This window comes from Lates calcarifer, linkage group LG9, assembly GCF_001640805.2.
Source record: "Lates calcarifer isolate ASB-BC8 linkage group LG9, TLL_Latcal_v3, whole genome shotgun sequence".
NCBI classification, from domain to species: Eukaryota; Metazoa; Chordata; class Actinopteri; family Centropomidae; genus Lates; species Lates calcarifer.
Window position 1 is genome coordinate 8,667,158 of NC_066841.1, and position 17,099 is coordinate 8,684,256.

Genomic DNA, 17,099 nt, shown 5'->3' on the forward strand with positions numbered 1-17,099 from the left:
CTTTATTTGTAAATACATATTGTGGGCACTTTCACAAGAGCCTATTATCTGAGAACATGATATATTTATATTTACTGAGACAAAATCTGTATTTCATTCTATTTTTCTTTTAGAAAAGCATGACAGAGGAGAACTGGAGTGACCACGTACAGGTAAGTTATAGGCGCTTATAGATGTGTATTGGCATGACAAGGTGTAGATAAACTGTACTTTATATAGACTGGTTACAATAAGATATGCAGGATGTGTAACATTTCTGTGTAAATGAGTGTATGCATGTATTATTTATGTATAGTATGTAGTGGCAGATGACCTCGAGCTGCAGATAAACTTGGTGGAGATGTTGGTGAAGTACAGTGGTCTCCAGAAAGCCTCTCAGTGGTCACTGAGATACAACATTCCCAGACACCGACTTCCCTGTGGGGTATGGGAAACACAACAGAGTCTACCTCCTGCTTTACAGTAAGTTGGCCAAAATACGTATAAACATATTGTATTGCACAACTTGTGGTGTGTACTTCTTTATTTATATAAAGAGAAATAGTTTCAGCCTCAAAGTTTTATCCACGAAGTGCAACATGGAGCCGAAAGTCTGTTGACCACATCTGCTTTGTTACACATGACAAGTGTGTTGTGTTGTTAAATGAGTGGTTTACACCTCTTAACCCAAAGCTGCTTTACAACATCTCACTGACAAACATTTTTTAAGAAATTGTGTCTGTGTTTGCTTATATTCATTGATTGTATAGGCTAAAATATCAGACCTAATGTGGGCTAAAGCTATTACCAGAAACAGAATTACTTTGATGGCCCCTTGAGTCTTCTGGTATTGAATATGGCATATATCCCAAATTTCATTGAGACATCATGCTAGTTCATAAGAATGCTGTGTGGTATGAGTTATTCAAAAATGGTCAGTTTTTATACCATTTTTTAAAAATGTGCACACTCACATACAAAACACATATTTCTCTCCTCTGCTCAGACATATATGTCTGAGTGATTCAGCAAAAAATGAGAATTGGACGCCATCTAAGTCTCACTGTCAGAAGTTCTACCAGGCGCCACTCACCAGAGACAAGGTTCACTTTGTGGACACGCCAGAAGCTCTCCAGAGATGTCAAGACATTGTGCTCAAGGTATCAGTCTAAATCAACCATCAGCAAAAATCTCGTGAATGGATGGGGAGGCACTTTGGGTAATTAATTAAAGTACTTATGGTTAATCATGCTGACTTATCGTCCCCTGTCTTTATCCGTTCCTAGGAAGGTGGTGTAGTAGGAGTTGACATGGAGTGGCAACCTACATTTGGCTGCATCTCAACCCAGCGAGTTGCCCTGATACAGCTTGCAGTTCTTGACCAGGTGTTCTTATTGGACCTCTGTGCAAACGGATTCTGTCAACACCCAGATACTGTCAGTTTCATCAGGAGCTTTTTCTCCAAAAGAAACGTCCTTAAACTGGGTAAGCAACTTGATAAAGGTTAAATCAAATTTATCCGAGGCCTTTCTTTTTGTACCTCTGTCCCTCACATTTCTCCTTTTATTTCATTTTAGGGTATGGTATGACAGGGGATCTTAAGTGTCTCTTTGCCACCTGGCACCAGTTTTTAGAGGAGCCACTGAAGATGGAGGGGGTGCTTGATCTTCTGAATATCCACCAAAAGGTAACATTATCTTGTCATTCACATAATGTCATACAAATAGTAAATTAAATGCAGTAGCAACAGAAAAGACTATTAGAAGGCATATAATGTTTCATAAAATTCATGTTATGATTTACAGTGGTGTCTTAATTTAATACATTTTCCCAAAAAAGGAAAAATAATGCCCAAGAATAACCTTTTGTTACCTTGAAACTGGCAAGAACTGAGCAGGCTTAGTCTGGTTCAGCTCCGCAAGCATCAATGTTTGTTGACTACTTGTGTAGCACACTGTGTCCCATGCAACCGGGCATACGCTACTAGAGGTTATAACAGATTTGCTGTGGTTACAGCAAATGCTGTTCTTGGCTATATTTGGATGCCAGCCCTGGTCCATACTGCTGCTGTGGCCTAGTAGTTTGCCTGAGATATATGTAGCTGAGTTCACAGTCTCTTGAGGGGGATAGGAATGTGGAAATGGCAACATGGGCCAGTTACTAATGAGGTTTCTTCACCATCTGCTGGAGTAGGCTGCATGTTGCAGGACGTGAGGAATGCAAGACATATTTTGCAAAATCACAAGGAATGTCCGGCCGAAACAGGATGTTGTGGCAGGACATAAGAGGGGAGGGATTGTTTAAAAGTTCAAAAATGTATTGCCTGGAGCGTTGCATTGTCACAAATTCTAAATCATTTAAAATTATTAAAGCTGCTGTAATTAAATTCATATAAACAGGTTTTTAGTGAAGAAATATTCAACACTTGAATAAAGTTTAATATCTGTATTGCTTTGTATAGATCCAGCGTGGTAAAGTCAACAGGACTCAAAACGGCCCTAAAGAGGTTCTGGTTGGAGAAGACTCTGCAGAGAAAGGCCTCAGTTTACTGGTACAACAGGTCCTGGGAAAGCCCCTGGACAAGACAGAACAGATGTCCAACTGGGAAAAACGTCCACTGCGCATCAGCCAAATTAGATATGCAGGTAAGCTATTATGCATGCATTGACACACAATGACAGGGAGACAGATGGTCGCTGTTCTTTTCACTATAGAATATCAGAGATTATTTTGTTATCCCCTGATAAACTGCAAACCAATAAATTCACCCCCCCTCTTCCTCTCTCTCATTTCTTAACCTCCTTTTTAGTGGCAGATGCCTACTGTTTGCTGGACCTGTACTCTGCCCTCTCCAGCAACCCAGCACGCTTTGGGCTGCCAGCTGACCTGCGCAGCATCTCTTCAAGCCAATCAGAGAAGAGCGCAGACAAGACGCAGAAGGGGAAACAGACCAAGCAGAAGAAACAGACCCTTGGCAAAGAGGTCAGGGATCAATTGCCATTTCTTTCGTAGCAACTGATGTTATTGACAAGAGTTTACTTATTTTTATGAGGTTGCCATGAACACCAGATGCTTTGAAATCTAGGAGGGGAAGATAAATAAATGAATCACGGGTTCCAAGGAGGTCAGAACACAGATGATAATTTGTAGCTCTCATCCTCTCTACTTTTTCTAGATGGATGTCAGACAGACAGATGTTTTTTTAGAGAAAGATAGGTTGAAATCAGAAGCCAAATGAAGAGGGCAGAATCCATTACCTGTTCTGGACCTGACCTTGACATAAACGTAATGTGGTTTTTGGTTTATTAAAAACATTTCTCTTCAACCCCGTTCAGGAACCTTAGGAAAAACAGGCAGGTAACTCTAGGAGGCTATTTGCCTCAGAATAGTATTTTTAAGTGAAGGTATTTAAGTGCAAATTAAGCAGGACAATGCCTGAGATTTTTCCTTTCATTCGCCAAATTTAAGTCCTTTTCACAGGCAATGGTGCATTAGAACCAACCTTTTCTCAATAAGAACTATTGTGCCAGTGTGTGATATATTTAACAGTTCTTAGGTATGTGATATTCTTGAATCTTTTGAATGAACACAGAAAACCTCCAACTGAAGAACCTGGGTTTGAGCATCCAGCCTGCAGGGAGGGACAATATGTGTTTGGCCAAGACTCTTGAGCAGTTCCTATCAGCTCCAGGGGTGCATTTGTATAGCTCACCCTGTGCTTTGACCTCCCCGCGCTGTGGTGCAAGTGAAAAGAAAATCCCCCTGTGGGGATCAGTTAAGTATCACATTATTGTCTCTGTCCATTTAGGAATGTCAGGGGGCTCAAAGGGTCAGTCCCCCTCGCCCCGACACAGAGAAAAGCCTCCTGTGTGGCGAGAAACCCTCAGAAGATTCCCCCACGCTGCCCCCCCAGCAGTTGCGGGTGGTGTGTGACAACATGCTGCAGGGACTTGGGAGGTACCTGCGCTGTTTAGGAGTCGACGTGGTCATGCTGGAGAACACTGATGATCACAGAGTAGCAGCAAAGGTGAGTTAAACAGAGACAATAAATACATACAGATAAAAGATATAGTCATACAAAAATACTACATATTGTAGATAACCAATAACAGCACTAACTGCATTTATTTAATGATGTTCATTTGTTGTGTGTCAGTTAGCACAAGCTGAAGGCCGTGTCATACTCACATGTGGACAACCGTTCCAAAGTGTAAGTAGAGACTAATGTGAAGTCAGGAACAAATCTATCAAACAATGATGATGCATCTTGCATGTGCGGTGGAATACACTTGTTTGCTAACGTACATACCATAACCCGGTCTTTTCATGTTTGCAGTTGCGTTCCCAGGTGGGTGAGGGTCGCTGTCTGTCCCTAGACTGTTCAGAAAAGGCCAGAGACCAGGCCGTTCGGGTCCTCAAACACTTCAATGTCCAGCCCACGCCCAGTGATATATTCAGCCGCTGCCAGGTAGGTTCAAAAATTAACCTCGTATAAACATGAGCATCAGCTGAGATCTGTGTTAAATCAAATAATGTGATTGATTATCCATCATCCAAACTCTAAGAGCGCATTCAGACTGAAAACAGCCCTGTGGTGAGTGTTGTTTCAGGTACTGCTGCCACAATCAAATGCTATCCAGTTATTGCAGCAGCAAGTATTTTATCTTTTGTTGCAACTTTTGTAAGGTAAATTGTAGAAACAGGGTGTTCATGTTACAAAGTAATCCATCTGGGATGTGTTCTTGCATGTATATGATTGGCCAACACAGCACCCAATCTTGCCACTTTATTTATTTATTGCTGGTTTAGCACCGCCACTGCACCACCACCTGGCCTCATTCAAATGAATGAAGAGGCTGCACTTTTTCACACAGGGCCTAAGTCAGTCTGAACACAACCAAAGGCAGAATAGGCAGATAAGAGGAAAGACAGTGGAGGATGATAGACACCTGACTCAAAAGGCAAATCACATGCATATGATTACACAGTCACTCCAACAGGTTACGTTCCACGTATCACATACTATGTTTCAGGCATTTAACTGATGCTTATACACAAGAACTGTCAGTGAGAAAGAGGAAAAAGCTTGAGTTCCTATGTCAGTGAGAAGTATAAGCATCAGAAATACCCAGACAATATTTCTGTGGTTATGAAGCACTGCTGAACTGGTTAAGTTCCCAAATTATGAGAACAAAGTTTTGTGGTTGCTGTGGTGTGTTGTGTAATTCTGAATGAAAGCGGAAGAAATTAATTCATGATAAGGGGAAATGAAGAAAAGGGCTTTAAAATTCTCTGTTCTCGCTATTCCTCTGTTGTTCTTGTTTGTTTGGAGTGTTGTCAGTGGGGTGGCAGATCAAGATCAGGGCCTTGACATGCTGATCTCTGGCTACAAAAAGTGGCTCTTCTGACGTGGGGTGTCACTTTTGGGGAAGGAGGTGAAGCTACACGGACTTGATCTAGTTTGGCAAATCTCTCCATGATCTGGAACCATACTGTTGCATAAGGCCTGAGGCCTCATTTTCCAGTGTTGCCCAGGGGGAGAGAATGTCTGGGTTTTCACCTCTATGGGACCATATCTCTGGGTCTTATTCACATCTGAGGTTAAGATGGAGTGAGAGATTGGCAGGCAGATTGGAAAAGATGTTTCTTAGTCAGTTGCCGTCAAATGTTGGATTTACGGTACCTGACCTGTAGATATCTCCCTGGGTGGCTGTTTAGGGAAACCTGTGTGTGCTCCAACGGCTGTGTTTGTGTTTGTGTTTGTGTGTGTGTGTGTGTGTGTGTGTGTGTGTGTGTGTGTGTGTGTTTGTGGCAGCAGTGGTGGTGACTGGGAGGGGTAACTTTGCAGGACAGGTTCTAAACTTGGGTGTTCTGGCATCCTCCTGGTAGGGGGCCTTCAATGTGTCAAAATACACCCCTGGGTGCATTTGTGTCAGATGCGAAATGTTTAAAACCTGGACCACCTTGATGCTACCTCCTGTCTGATGACACAAACACATACACACACACACCAAAAAATTTGTCTGAAACAGCCAGTGGCCAAGTGGTCACATGGGTACCTTCCCTATTTATTGGGGACTCCTGACGCCACTTCAAGGGGGAGTCACGTTGATATATTAGGCCAAATGTGACCTCTAAAATCACACTAGTAGCAACTCTATGTCAGATCTTTCCCATCAGTTTATATACTTCAGGCAGCAGACCTGAGAAAACTCTTATCCTACCACCTGCTTTAAAAAGATGAATGAAACTGACAACTGAAAAGACCCGGGCTTTGCCTTTGCAATTGATCTGTAATAATTTTCTGGAATCAAATATTTTCAACATCATCATCTGAAAGTGTCATTTTTAGAATTTAAGACAAAAAAAAAATGAGTATATTCAAGCATTTTATCTTAAAGATGCAGGTTATAAAGTATAATATGCAGTACGTATTACAATGTAATTGTTATCTATTTAGTTAAGTGTTTCACTGAAAAAGTAGAATAATATTTACTACCAAATAAAGGTAGACATGATTTTTGAGTGAGTGAGTGAGTGAGACAGAGAGAGTGTTTCACCCTGGGGGCTGCTCCACGGCCCACCCAAGCGAAGTTAACCCCTTTGTTATCTGATTGTAAAGCTCTGTGATTAGCAGTGGATGGGTTAGTTTCTCTCCCTTTGTCTCTCTGTGATTCTCCCTCATGCACTTACACCACTGATGAATGTCATGAGGGAAGAGAAGTTAAAAAAAGAGAAAAAAAGGACAGAGAAGAGGAGATTAACCACATACATTGTGCAGGGAAAGGGTTAATGTTTGTCTCTGTGTATCAATAGGCCACACAGAGATTTTAGAAGCATAGGAATGTGTGTCCACCATGGAGACCCCAAGAGTGAAGGGGAGATGTAGGAAGGCTTTGTGTGGGTGTGGGTCCTTGTCTGTATACTTGTACAATGTATAAGTGGTTGAAAAAAAACGGGAAAAAACACAGCATGATTTTTATGATTGAAAATGTCATGTTTGGTGTTTGACAGTTTATCTGCAATAGATAATCAGTGTGACTGAGAAACTAGTCAGAAACAGATCATTTTATTTTTACAATTAACTGAAAGGTATTTATTTAGCAATTAACTAGCCTGTAGCATGTGGTGTGTGTCATTGGTTCATGCTCTTTTCTACAAATATCAAAATGCACCTAATCCTGCTTTTTATTTCCCTGCATATATCATTTTCAACTAGTGATGTGATAGAAAATGAATCGAATTGCTTAAGTCATAACATGTAAAAACCATTGTTGTTCAAAAACAATTATATTACATGGCTGCATTTTTAGCTATACTTTCTCAGCTGAGAAGAATATAAACCCTCTGTCACAAATGAAAACTACAGGATATGAACATACAATAGACGTGTTTTAATATTGATCTGTGGAATAAACATACTGTTTTACTCCAAATAACAATGGGTTTATTTTGAAAGAATAACCATTTATTGATAGTGTATACACAAACATTTTTAACCTCAAAATGCCTCAAAAATATATTAAGAGACATAAAGTTAAGAGCGTCAAGATGTTGACACATGTCACAGTATTTAACTTAGACCTTGGCCATTAAAATTTCATCTCTGTGGATTCCCACAAAGGGAAGAGTAAGAGGGTGGAGTTGGTGATTGGTCCATCACAGTTTCCTTATTCAGCTATATCCTATCCCCACCACTAATGCCTGCTGCATCTATACTTTACACACACACACACACACACACACACACACACACACACACACACACACACACACACACACACACACTTCCGTTGGGTTGTACAGTTCCATCAGAAGTCCCATACTGGCCTTTTATAGACATGTTGAGATAGGAGAGATTGCCTGAGAGATAGACATGAAACCAACCAAACACACACACTCACACTCACACATATACAGTTATATGCATACACAGTCAAAACCCAAAACTGACAAGCACATAATGACACCATCAAACACACACGCACAGTCACATCAGCACCTTCACACAAATACACAGACATACACAGCACTTGAGAGCACACCAACTTGGTCACACACACACACACACACACACACACACACACACACACACACACACACACACACACACACACACACACTCAGACTCAGTCGTAGACACTACTGCAGCAGAAACGCTGGTTCCCACGCACCAGACTACTGGGGAAGTGAAAACAAGAGCAACAGGAACCGCCACACTGTGAGAGGGAGGGGTGGGAGAGATGGGAGGTTAGGGGGAGGAAAAAGGGGGGGGGGGTGGCAGTGAAGTGAGAACAGAGGTGATGGCAGGGAGGTTAAAAAAAAAAAGACAGAGAGGGAACGGTTGCAAAAGAAAATTAAGAAGAGCAAGTGAGTCAGAGATGGGGAGAAAAATATTAATATGGATTAGTTGTTAGTAAACGGTGTTACAGAGACTCTGTGTGTGTGTGTGTGGGGGGGGGGGGGTTGTGTTCAAGTGAGATGAGTGTTTGTCAAGTGAGGAAGAGGGAGAGGAAGAGAGAGAGCGTCTGAGAAAGGTGGCATTGAAGGAAGAGGAGGGGTGGAAGAGGGCGAGGTGATAGAAAGACTTGTCTGTCCTTTTGATCTACAAAATGAGCCGCGGGCTAAGAAACAGGAGGAATGTGAGAGGTTTAGACACGTTTAAAGTTATCCTTCACTGGCTGTGTGTGAACATGCGTATATTTGTCCACATGTGAGCATATGATTGAGTTATTCACTGTCAGGATGTTTGTATGTGTTGAAGCTCAGCAGAAAACAAGATACTACTTATAAATGTATATGGTGTCATGCAGCTGTCATAGATGACCACAAATATACACCTGTGACAAGTTGTGGTCGCACACAAACTAAGAAATTGTCACATTTTTCATCATGTGCTTGAGCAGTGTGGCTTCATCTGACATCTCTGTGCATGCACTGCTCTCTGTGGTGACAAAACAGGAGTCGAATTTGCGCGTCCCGCCTATTTCCCACTCTCCCTCCCCTTCCCACTCTCTGAGACCAGAGGGGAGCGACAACAAGAGAGGGGGAGGGGGAGGCGACGGAGGGGAGGGGGGCATTCCATAGGCACGCCAAGACATTCCGAGGGAAACCATCCCAAATATTTCCCACTGTGTGTGGCGAGGGCTCTGCGTCTCCTCTTACTCGTGCGCACACACACACACACACACACACACACACACACACACACACACAGTTTGAGAAAGTGCTAAAAGTGAACACACACACACACACACTCACACTCACACTGGGAGAAAGTACTGCTCACACATAACACAGGTCACTCTCGCGACCGCTCTCTCTGGCGTACACACATGCGCATAGTTAGTGGGTGCAGTTACGAGTGAGTGATGGGCAGCCTGTACGTCCGTCTCCTTTTGTCTGTTTTACTTTCCTGGGGGCGACGTGCTGTCTGTCTCTCTGTCTGTCTTTCTGCAGGGGAGCCAGATCAGGAAAAGCCATTGTAATTGTTGTGTCATTCCAACATGCAAGTTTATGAATGAGTGAGCAAGTAAGACATGACCACAAATATTAAGCATTCACTTAGCCGCTCTGTGGGGACACGTCATTATTCATCAGAGGTATGAAAGTATTCCTGGGAAACAATGGCTCACAGTTTTACACAGGGTTAAATATCAGTCACATTTATTATGATATTACGATACATTACTTTGTGGTGTGAAAATTCCTCATAAAAACCTGGAGCTTGTAACCTGCGGGATTTGTCTTTAGTGTCCCTGACTCATTTTGATTCTCATGGCTGTCTCATGGCAGACACAATAGCAGATACACATACACACAAATGGATAGATAAGGAAGAAGATGAGCCATCACCTACCAGGCGTCAGACCCTTAAGAAATCATGCCTGCTCTCTTTTCCCACAGTCAGGTTGGCCCCAGGATAGCATAGTATTGCAATGACACCTGTGTACGCGGGTGCATGCATGATATGTATCTGTGTGTACTTGTGTGTGTGTGTGTGTGTGTGTGTGTGTGTGTGTGTGTGAATTTATAGTTGCTCAAATGCTGCTGAGGGGGTGGATGAATGTTTATATAGGTTGTTTATTGGGTTTTAATTATAGTTCTGGGATGATCATAATGTGTTAAGATGCCAACTTTCTTCAGCCTTTATCTCTGTCCCTGTGATGCCTATGCTCTATAAGAAGATCACACAGTGCAGGTGTTGACATTGACTTATTTTATATTCTTATATTCTATTTCTGTTTTAAGACCAAGAGATTCAGTTGGCTAGCCTAGATAAACTGGTGACATCTGCCTGTCAATCAGATAATTCTTTTATAGCTGTGAAGTTGTCTGAAACCACAGACAGAAATAAAGGTCAGTGTGAACACCTGTGCTATGTAATCTGTATATTGAAAGAGAAAGAAAGCAATCACAGAGAGACTCTGAGGAACTAATATAGATTTCGAGGACAGTGTGTGTACACATCTGTATTTGTCGGAATGGTCTTCACTACCGGTTAAATGTTTTTGTTTTTGCACTTGTAGATTGCTTTGCTTTCACTTTCTGTCCAGTTCATCACAAACCAGCTCCATGGTGTTTAAGTCTGAATAAAGTGCTGGTCTTTCATCATATGAAGCCACCATCTGGTTCTATTCTCCTTACGTGGAAGAACCTCCGACAAACCAGTCTGTTTCGCCATTCTGATAGCAGTACACAAAAGTAGATGATATATATTATGTAAGTTGTAAGTTAATTAAAAGTTATTCTCTGAATTTTAAATTTAAAAAACTGGGAAAATGGGGGTATTCATATGTTCAAACAACCTCTTTTCTATTTTGTTTGCCAACCACCCACAGCAGATCCTCAAAAACTGATGACTGAAATGTCACTATAGTTGGAAATTTTTCAACATAACTGTAAAATTTGCCTTCAACAGTATCATCATGATCTGAGTATTTCTCTCTTATTCCATCTCCTCTATTTGCCTTACCATTGCTTCTCTTCTGTTTGGTTTCCTCCTCTTTTCTTGTGCTGTATATGCATGGCCAATACATTTTTTTCCTTTAAACAAACTGTGGAGAGATATTATTATTTTTATATCACTGATCACAAAACTGTAAACCTCACATTTATTTGTCGGGGACTATGTACAAAACAAAAAGAGGAGATTTAGCTACCAGCAACTTTGCATCTGCTGTTCCTTGGCAGGTACTCACCATGTACATAATTTAATTTGAATGCATACCACAATAATGCAGCCCTCTTTCACACACATAAGGACACAGTTGTATGTAAATACAACAGTAACGCATTATTGTTGAAAAGAATTCCTCAGCTGGGATTCACCTTCTCTAATCCCCCAGTGTAACCTTTATTGGTCCCCAACATTTCTTTCTTTCAATCCTCCTCTGTATCTGTTTCTCCTTCACACCCTCTGCATGGCCCTCTCCATCTCCCCTGTTCTCCCTCACCCACTGTTCTCACCCTGCCTCCCTGCTCCGCTCCACTCCCAGTCTCACTCTCCGTTTCAGATTAGCCAAGGCGAGGAATCCGGTGCAGCCGGCAGCTGGAATGTCCTGTTTGTCTTGCTCTGTTTGTGTGTGTGTGTGTGTGTGTGTGTGTTTGTGTGTGTTTGTGTGTGTTTGTGTGTGTGTGTGTGTGTGTGTGTGTGTGTGTGTGTGAAGTTGGTGAGGCTGGTGCTGCTTTTTGATGTGTTCCATTGTCTGAGAGCCAAGCTGCTTCCTGCCCCTGCTTTCCCCAAAAGCCTGAGAGAAACTGAGAGGAGGAAAAAAGAGAGGGGAGAGAAACCGCAAGAAAACATGACAGTGACAGGTTGACACGGAGAGAGGGAGGCAAGAAGGTGGAATAAGAGGGGGAAAATCGCAAGGGGAGGTGTGGGGGGGTGGGAGGGGGATGGCGAGGAGGAGAGAGACGAGGCAGGAAGTGATGGAGGGATGGAAAAGGGAGGAGAGAGTTGGAGAGGGAGGAAGAGAGGTGAGAAGGAAGGAGGGAGAGCTTCAATAGGGCTTTTCCTCCAAACACCAATACAATGAAGTAGTGCGTAATTTCCCATGTCCCCCACACCCACCCACACACACACACACACACACACACACACACACACACACACACACACACACACAAACAAACAAAGTTTCTCATAGGTTACATAGCTTTATTCTTTATATTCAGCTGCTTATACTTAGATTGGTTTCATTTCTCCCACATGCTTGCTCTCTGTTGCTGTGGTCTACGTGTGGTCTGACACTGCGGATAGCACCGGCAGCACAGATATATGAGAGAATGAGAAATTATGAAATTATGGGGACGAGTGAGAAAAACTGAGGACGTGCAGAGGAAGATGATGTCTGTGAGCAATGAGAAACAATTGCAAAAGTAAGAAAATGCCACAGGAGAGAAAATAGCTCGAAATGCCGCTTGAGTGCGTGCTGTGTATATGGTACATTTCCCTGTGAAAAATGTGGACGTGCATAAATCATTCAACATGTGTTTTTGTGTGTGTGTGTGCGCGGATTTCTGGCCGGTGGAAGGGTTTTGACGGGGCAGAGCAGAGCATTCCTGCTGGGTGGTGATGTCATGAGAACTAGCTCTCCGCTCACAGACAGACAGCCCTGTTTATGTTCCCCTCCAGAGGAGAAACCACACTGTGTGTCTGAGTGTGTGCGTGTGTGTGTGTGTGTGTGAGAGAGAGAGAGAGAGAGAGAGAGAGAGAGAGAGAGCACATGAATGTGTGGGTGTGTGTGTGTGTGTGTGTGTGTGTCTCTCTCTCTCGCTCCCTGTCTGACTGCGTTATTGGCTCATGGGGGAGGTGGGGAAGCCGAGAGGCACACGAGAGGGTCTACTTTCCCCTGCCGCTCAGGGAGAGGGAACCACTTACTGATGCCTTCCTCTCAAACATACACACAGAAAGAGGAAGTTTCTCATGTTTTGCAGAGCACAGTAGCTACGCAGCCAGACTGTGCTGCTCTGACTGATTGCCCTCTGCTTCTAAATAGTCTCCTAAGGGAGGCAGAATTCTTTGCAGTATAATAACAAAACGCGGGTCAGCTAATGACAACAGTACCACACAGAAAGCAGATATTTAGCCATTAAAAGTGCATTATTGTTCACTTTGTTGTATAACTCCAAGGTTAATGCATTTCTCTGGGTGCATAGGTCAGGCTAAAACATAATAAGGGCATGATGAGAGCTTAACTATATGAAACCAGCTGCAAAAGTAGGTCAAAGTTGTACTGATTAGAAATTTGAAAATATTTATGAACAGTTGGGTTAAGTTTGTTTTCCTTACAGTGCATGCATCCAAATATGTTGTCTAGATATCTTTGAGGTTACCCCCCCATATAAAGGAAATCAGATCGGTAACTTTACAAAAATGTTGTGAGAACTAGCCCCAACAATCGTGTTTTCCTCTCCCAGATACTGCTGGTATGACTGTCTTTGTGTCTGTGGTCATGGTATAATGGTTTCCCTTGCGATAGTGAAATGTGATCTTGGGTCTTTGCAGCTTAGTGAATCATACATCATTCTCCCACACTCGACGCGCGGCGCACCATGGCGAACCATCTGAGTTCACTCGCACAGCTAGGATGATAAAGAACTCTTGTCAGCCGTGCTATAATACCTGCCAGTGAGAAATAGCTGAGAGGTTTAGGGTTGTTATTATCACAACTCTGTGGCACACGGGCCCACTGTAGCAGCTCGGGTAACTCCTCCACATGCAGTCATGCTTCTGAGGCAGACGCTCACATATGATATTACAAATGAGCCCTACAAATGAGCTTTTTTGCCTACAATCCATTTGAAGTGTTAGTGTGATCTGATTGCTGTGATTTCCAGGAGGTAGAATAACCTGATTGTATGATTAGGCCAAGAACATGAGGGTTACACCAGTTCTTGTGATGGCAAACAACTTAACAGGCTGACATGGAGCCAGTCTTGTGTTTACTGATTGATTTAAGACTGCTTATCACCGTGTAGTCGTCATTCTTCCAAATTTACTATGAAGTTTGTAGTTTTTAGTCCAGAGAGAGACACAACCAGACTGCATAAACTGCATCAAACTCAAGACTGCAGAAAATTATAAGCTAAAACTTTGTGGTTGTGTATGTGGTCGCATATTTCTTACATGTTTAGGCCACCAGCATACGCTCTAGTAGACTTTTGACATTTAGGAAACAGTGTTTGAGGGAAAAAAGATACTTTGTCCTGGGCAGGTCTGCGCTTACAGTAACAGCATCCCCTATGGCATGAGGAAGTTCTCAGAAGCAAATCATATTATCCTTCCATGCTGTGTTTTGCTAATGTTAGGTTACTGACTGCATAATTTTAGCTACCTTTCAGCTCATGATTGCTGCCTCTCTGTGTGATGAATGTGTGTGGTCTGTTGTCTGTGCTTACAGTCACACAAGAGTAGGGGTATTGAAATTCTGTGGCTGTATGTGTCTTCCTGTCTCCTGTTTATAGAGTTTCAGGATTGCTAAGATATATTAAACGAAAAAAAGATGTCTGTCAGGTTCTGTTGGAGTTATAAAAAGGTGGAATTGTGTAATATGTGGAACTAAAAATCAAGACTTTTCATATTTATTAAATGTGCATCTCCATGCATGCCAAAGACGTGACAAAGCAACTCAGATCCTGGTCCACGGGAACCAGAGCCTTGCAGGTTTTAGTTCTAGCCATCGATCAACATATGATTTCCACCTTCAGTGTCATGTGAATGTGGTTAATGCAGCTGATAAGAGAGAAAACTGACGAGACTGGGAACCACTGACCTATATATCTTTACAACAATAGCCCCATCCATTGTGGCCTGAGTTGTTTTTTCTTTCTACACTCCTGTGTATGTGCATGCTGTGTGTTAGTGCAAGCTTGTGTGTGTGTGTGTGTGTGTGTGAGTGAGTGCAGTTTCCGAGAACGAGTTGTGTCAACAATTAAATTTAAACCTCATGGAGACAGAGATAATAGATGGTAACCCCCCACATAGTCTGTGGTTTGGATCCACCACTGTACTTTGTGTGTGTGCATGCATGTATGTTGTGTTTGGAAGCTGATTCTCCCGTGATGTATTGCTGTTTTTTGTCTCTCGTGTGTAAATCTGTGAATGTCATCGTTGAGACTGCGTGTTCTCACAGTTTATGTTTTAAGTGTAGGTCTGTGCGTTCGGTGAACATTCTTTAAATGTCTGATCAGTGCTCATGTCCGCTGCTTGTACGTGCATGTGTAGGTCTCCTCGGGAATGCGAGACAAGCTCGGCCTTAAAACTTTCAACTATGTCTTGCAGTGGTTCTTCCCAAAGCCTGCAGTTTGCGTGATGTGATGCTATCAGGAGGTTAGAAGTCTGTTTGCTTTGGGAGCTCCAGGCTTGGCGGGCACACATACACACACATTTTTCTCTGTTTTGTTCTCTCTTTCTCCTCTGTTACCCACAGAGTCAGATTAAAGTGAAAGTTTTTTGCAGGGTGGGAATGGTCACAGGCAGATACCCCCACCCCTAAAGAGAAAAGAGGTAGAAGGCTGGAGAGGTCAGGCTGCTTGGCCTGGGAAAGGCCTAAAAGAGCAAAGGGGTGGGGGTGGAGGGCAGTATAGATGGATTGATAGAAATCAGAAAGAAGAGAAATGAGAGAAAGGAGAGAGTACAGAGAAGAGATGTGAGATATGACAAGGAAGGAAGGAAGGAAGGAGAAAAAATGAGCAATACTGAAATAGATATGAGGTTGGTGCAGTTAAGGAGTATCAACAAAATGAGGGAAAAGAAGAAGAGAAATCAGACAGAAATAGACTGAAGCATAGAAAAATACTATAAGTTTGGAGGAGAGTTAAAGGAAGATAAAATAAGAGCAGAAGCCAAGATTGGACTAATAAGCTGCTACTGAGAGATGCAGGATATAAATGGAATGGAAAATTAGACCCACAGAAGGTAAAAAAAAAAAAAAAGTTATGATGATGCGCAAATTGCGTCTTTCCCCATTTCCTCCTCCTCCTCTTTCAGGCCAAGGAAAACCAGCATCTAATGTTTCTCATAGGAACTGCATCCCAGCATTTTAACTCATGACATGAAGTCTGAGAAGCGTGTTTGTGTTTATATGTATGTATTCTTTTGTGTACTCTCTGGTGACCAGCAACATTGCCTATGGACATAGGTCAGCTATGGTATTTTTCTTCTTTTTTAAAAAAATCCTGATCTTTATATAAGTTTGTATTCTAGCTGTGATGTGGTCAATGGAGGGAATCACATCTCTGATGTCCATTTTTATATGACCAAGGGCCCATCAGTAAGGCTCAATAAATCAACGGCTTTCTAAATACAGATAATAAAATGATAATAATAAAGCAGAACTACCATGTGTTTCATAGTGAAAAGAGAAGACAGGATCAGTTGCAAAAATAAATGCAACGTGATGATGAATGTGATTTTTTTTTTTAAGGCAAAAAAAGGAATATAATATTCTGACATATTACAATCATGATTTACTATCATTAAAGGGCATTATAGTGTTTGATTTTTGGTATTTTTAAAATCAATTTCAGTGCATCAGTGCTTGAGCCTTGTATTGGTTGGGAGTAGTCTTTGCACCACCATGTCTGTGTTTTTGAATGCCAACCATTCCAGTCATCTCAATCTTGAACTTATGTAAACTTTCAGTCTGAATACTTGTGTTTGCACGTGAGCCTCTAGAGGTGCGTGGTTGCGGGTGTGACTGGGCGTGTGATGGTGTCGTACTGGTGTTCAGTTTGGGTGTGGGTGTTTGTGGTTCAGGGTGTAGCCCTATTTTTGCGTGGGACACTGCCATCTACTAAGTGTAGGGACCGTTAAAAGCGTATGCGTGTGAGAAGGAGAGCTTTTTGTGCATCCCATTACCCCAAACTAAAAGCTGCGTGTCCATTAATGAATTAATGTAGCAACTCAAGCCACCCTGGCATCCCCCTTTGTTGCCGGTGGAAACCAGAGGTGACTGGAGTGCCTGAGTACCTGTCTGTGTGGATGATCCCATGGACCTCCTACGCACGCACACACACACACACACACACACACACACACACACACACACACACACACACACACACACACACACACACAGGCCTCCTTGGACGCAGGGAGCCCTTTCTTTCTTTCT

At 42.4% G+C, this 17,099-nt stretch overlaps 1 protein-coding gene across 1 annotated transcript in view; it reads left to right on the forward strand.

Annotated features, from left to right (window-relative positions):
- exd3 (exonuclease 3'-5' domain containing 3) overlaps window positions 1-17,099 on the forward strand; it is a 37,590-nt gene that overhangs the window by 8,645 nt on the left and 11,846 nt on the right. Inside the window, 10 exon segments of the mRNA XM_018670488.2 lie at window positions 114-152; window positions 296-462; window positions 986-1,139; window positions 1,266-1,464; window positions 1,557-1,666; window positions 2,441-2,624; window positions 2,789-2,961; window positions 3,788-4,006; window positions 4,136-4,189; window positions 4,316-4,447. Of these exon segments, the coding sequence (XP_018526004.2) occupies window positions 114-152; window positions 296-462; window positions 986-1,139; window positions 1,266-1,464; window positions 1,557-1,666; window positions 2,441-2,624; window positions 2,789-2,961; window positions 3,788-4,006; window positions 4,136-4,189; window positions 4,316-4,447 (1,431 nt within the window).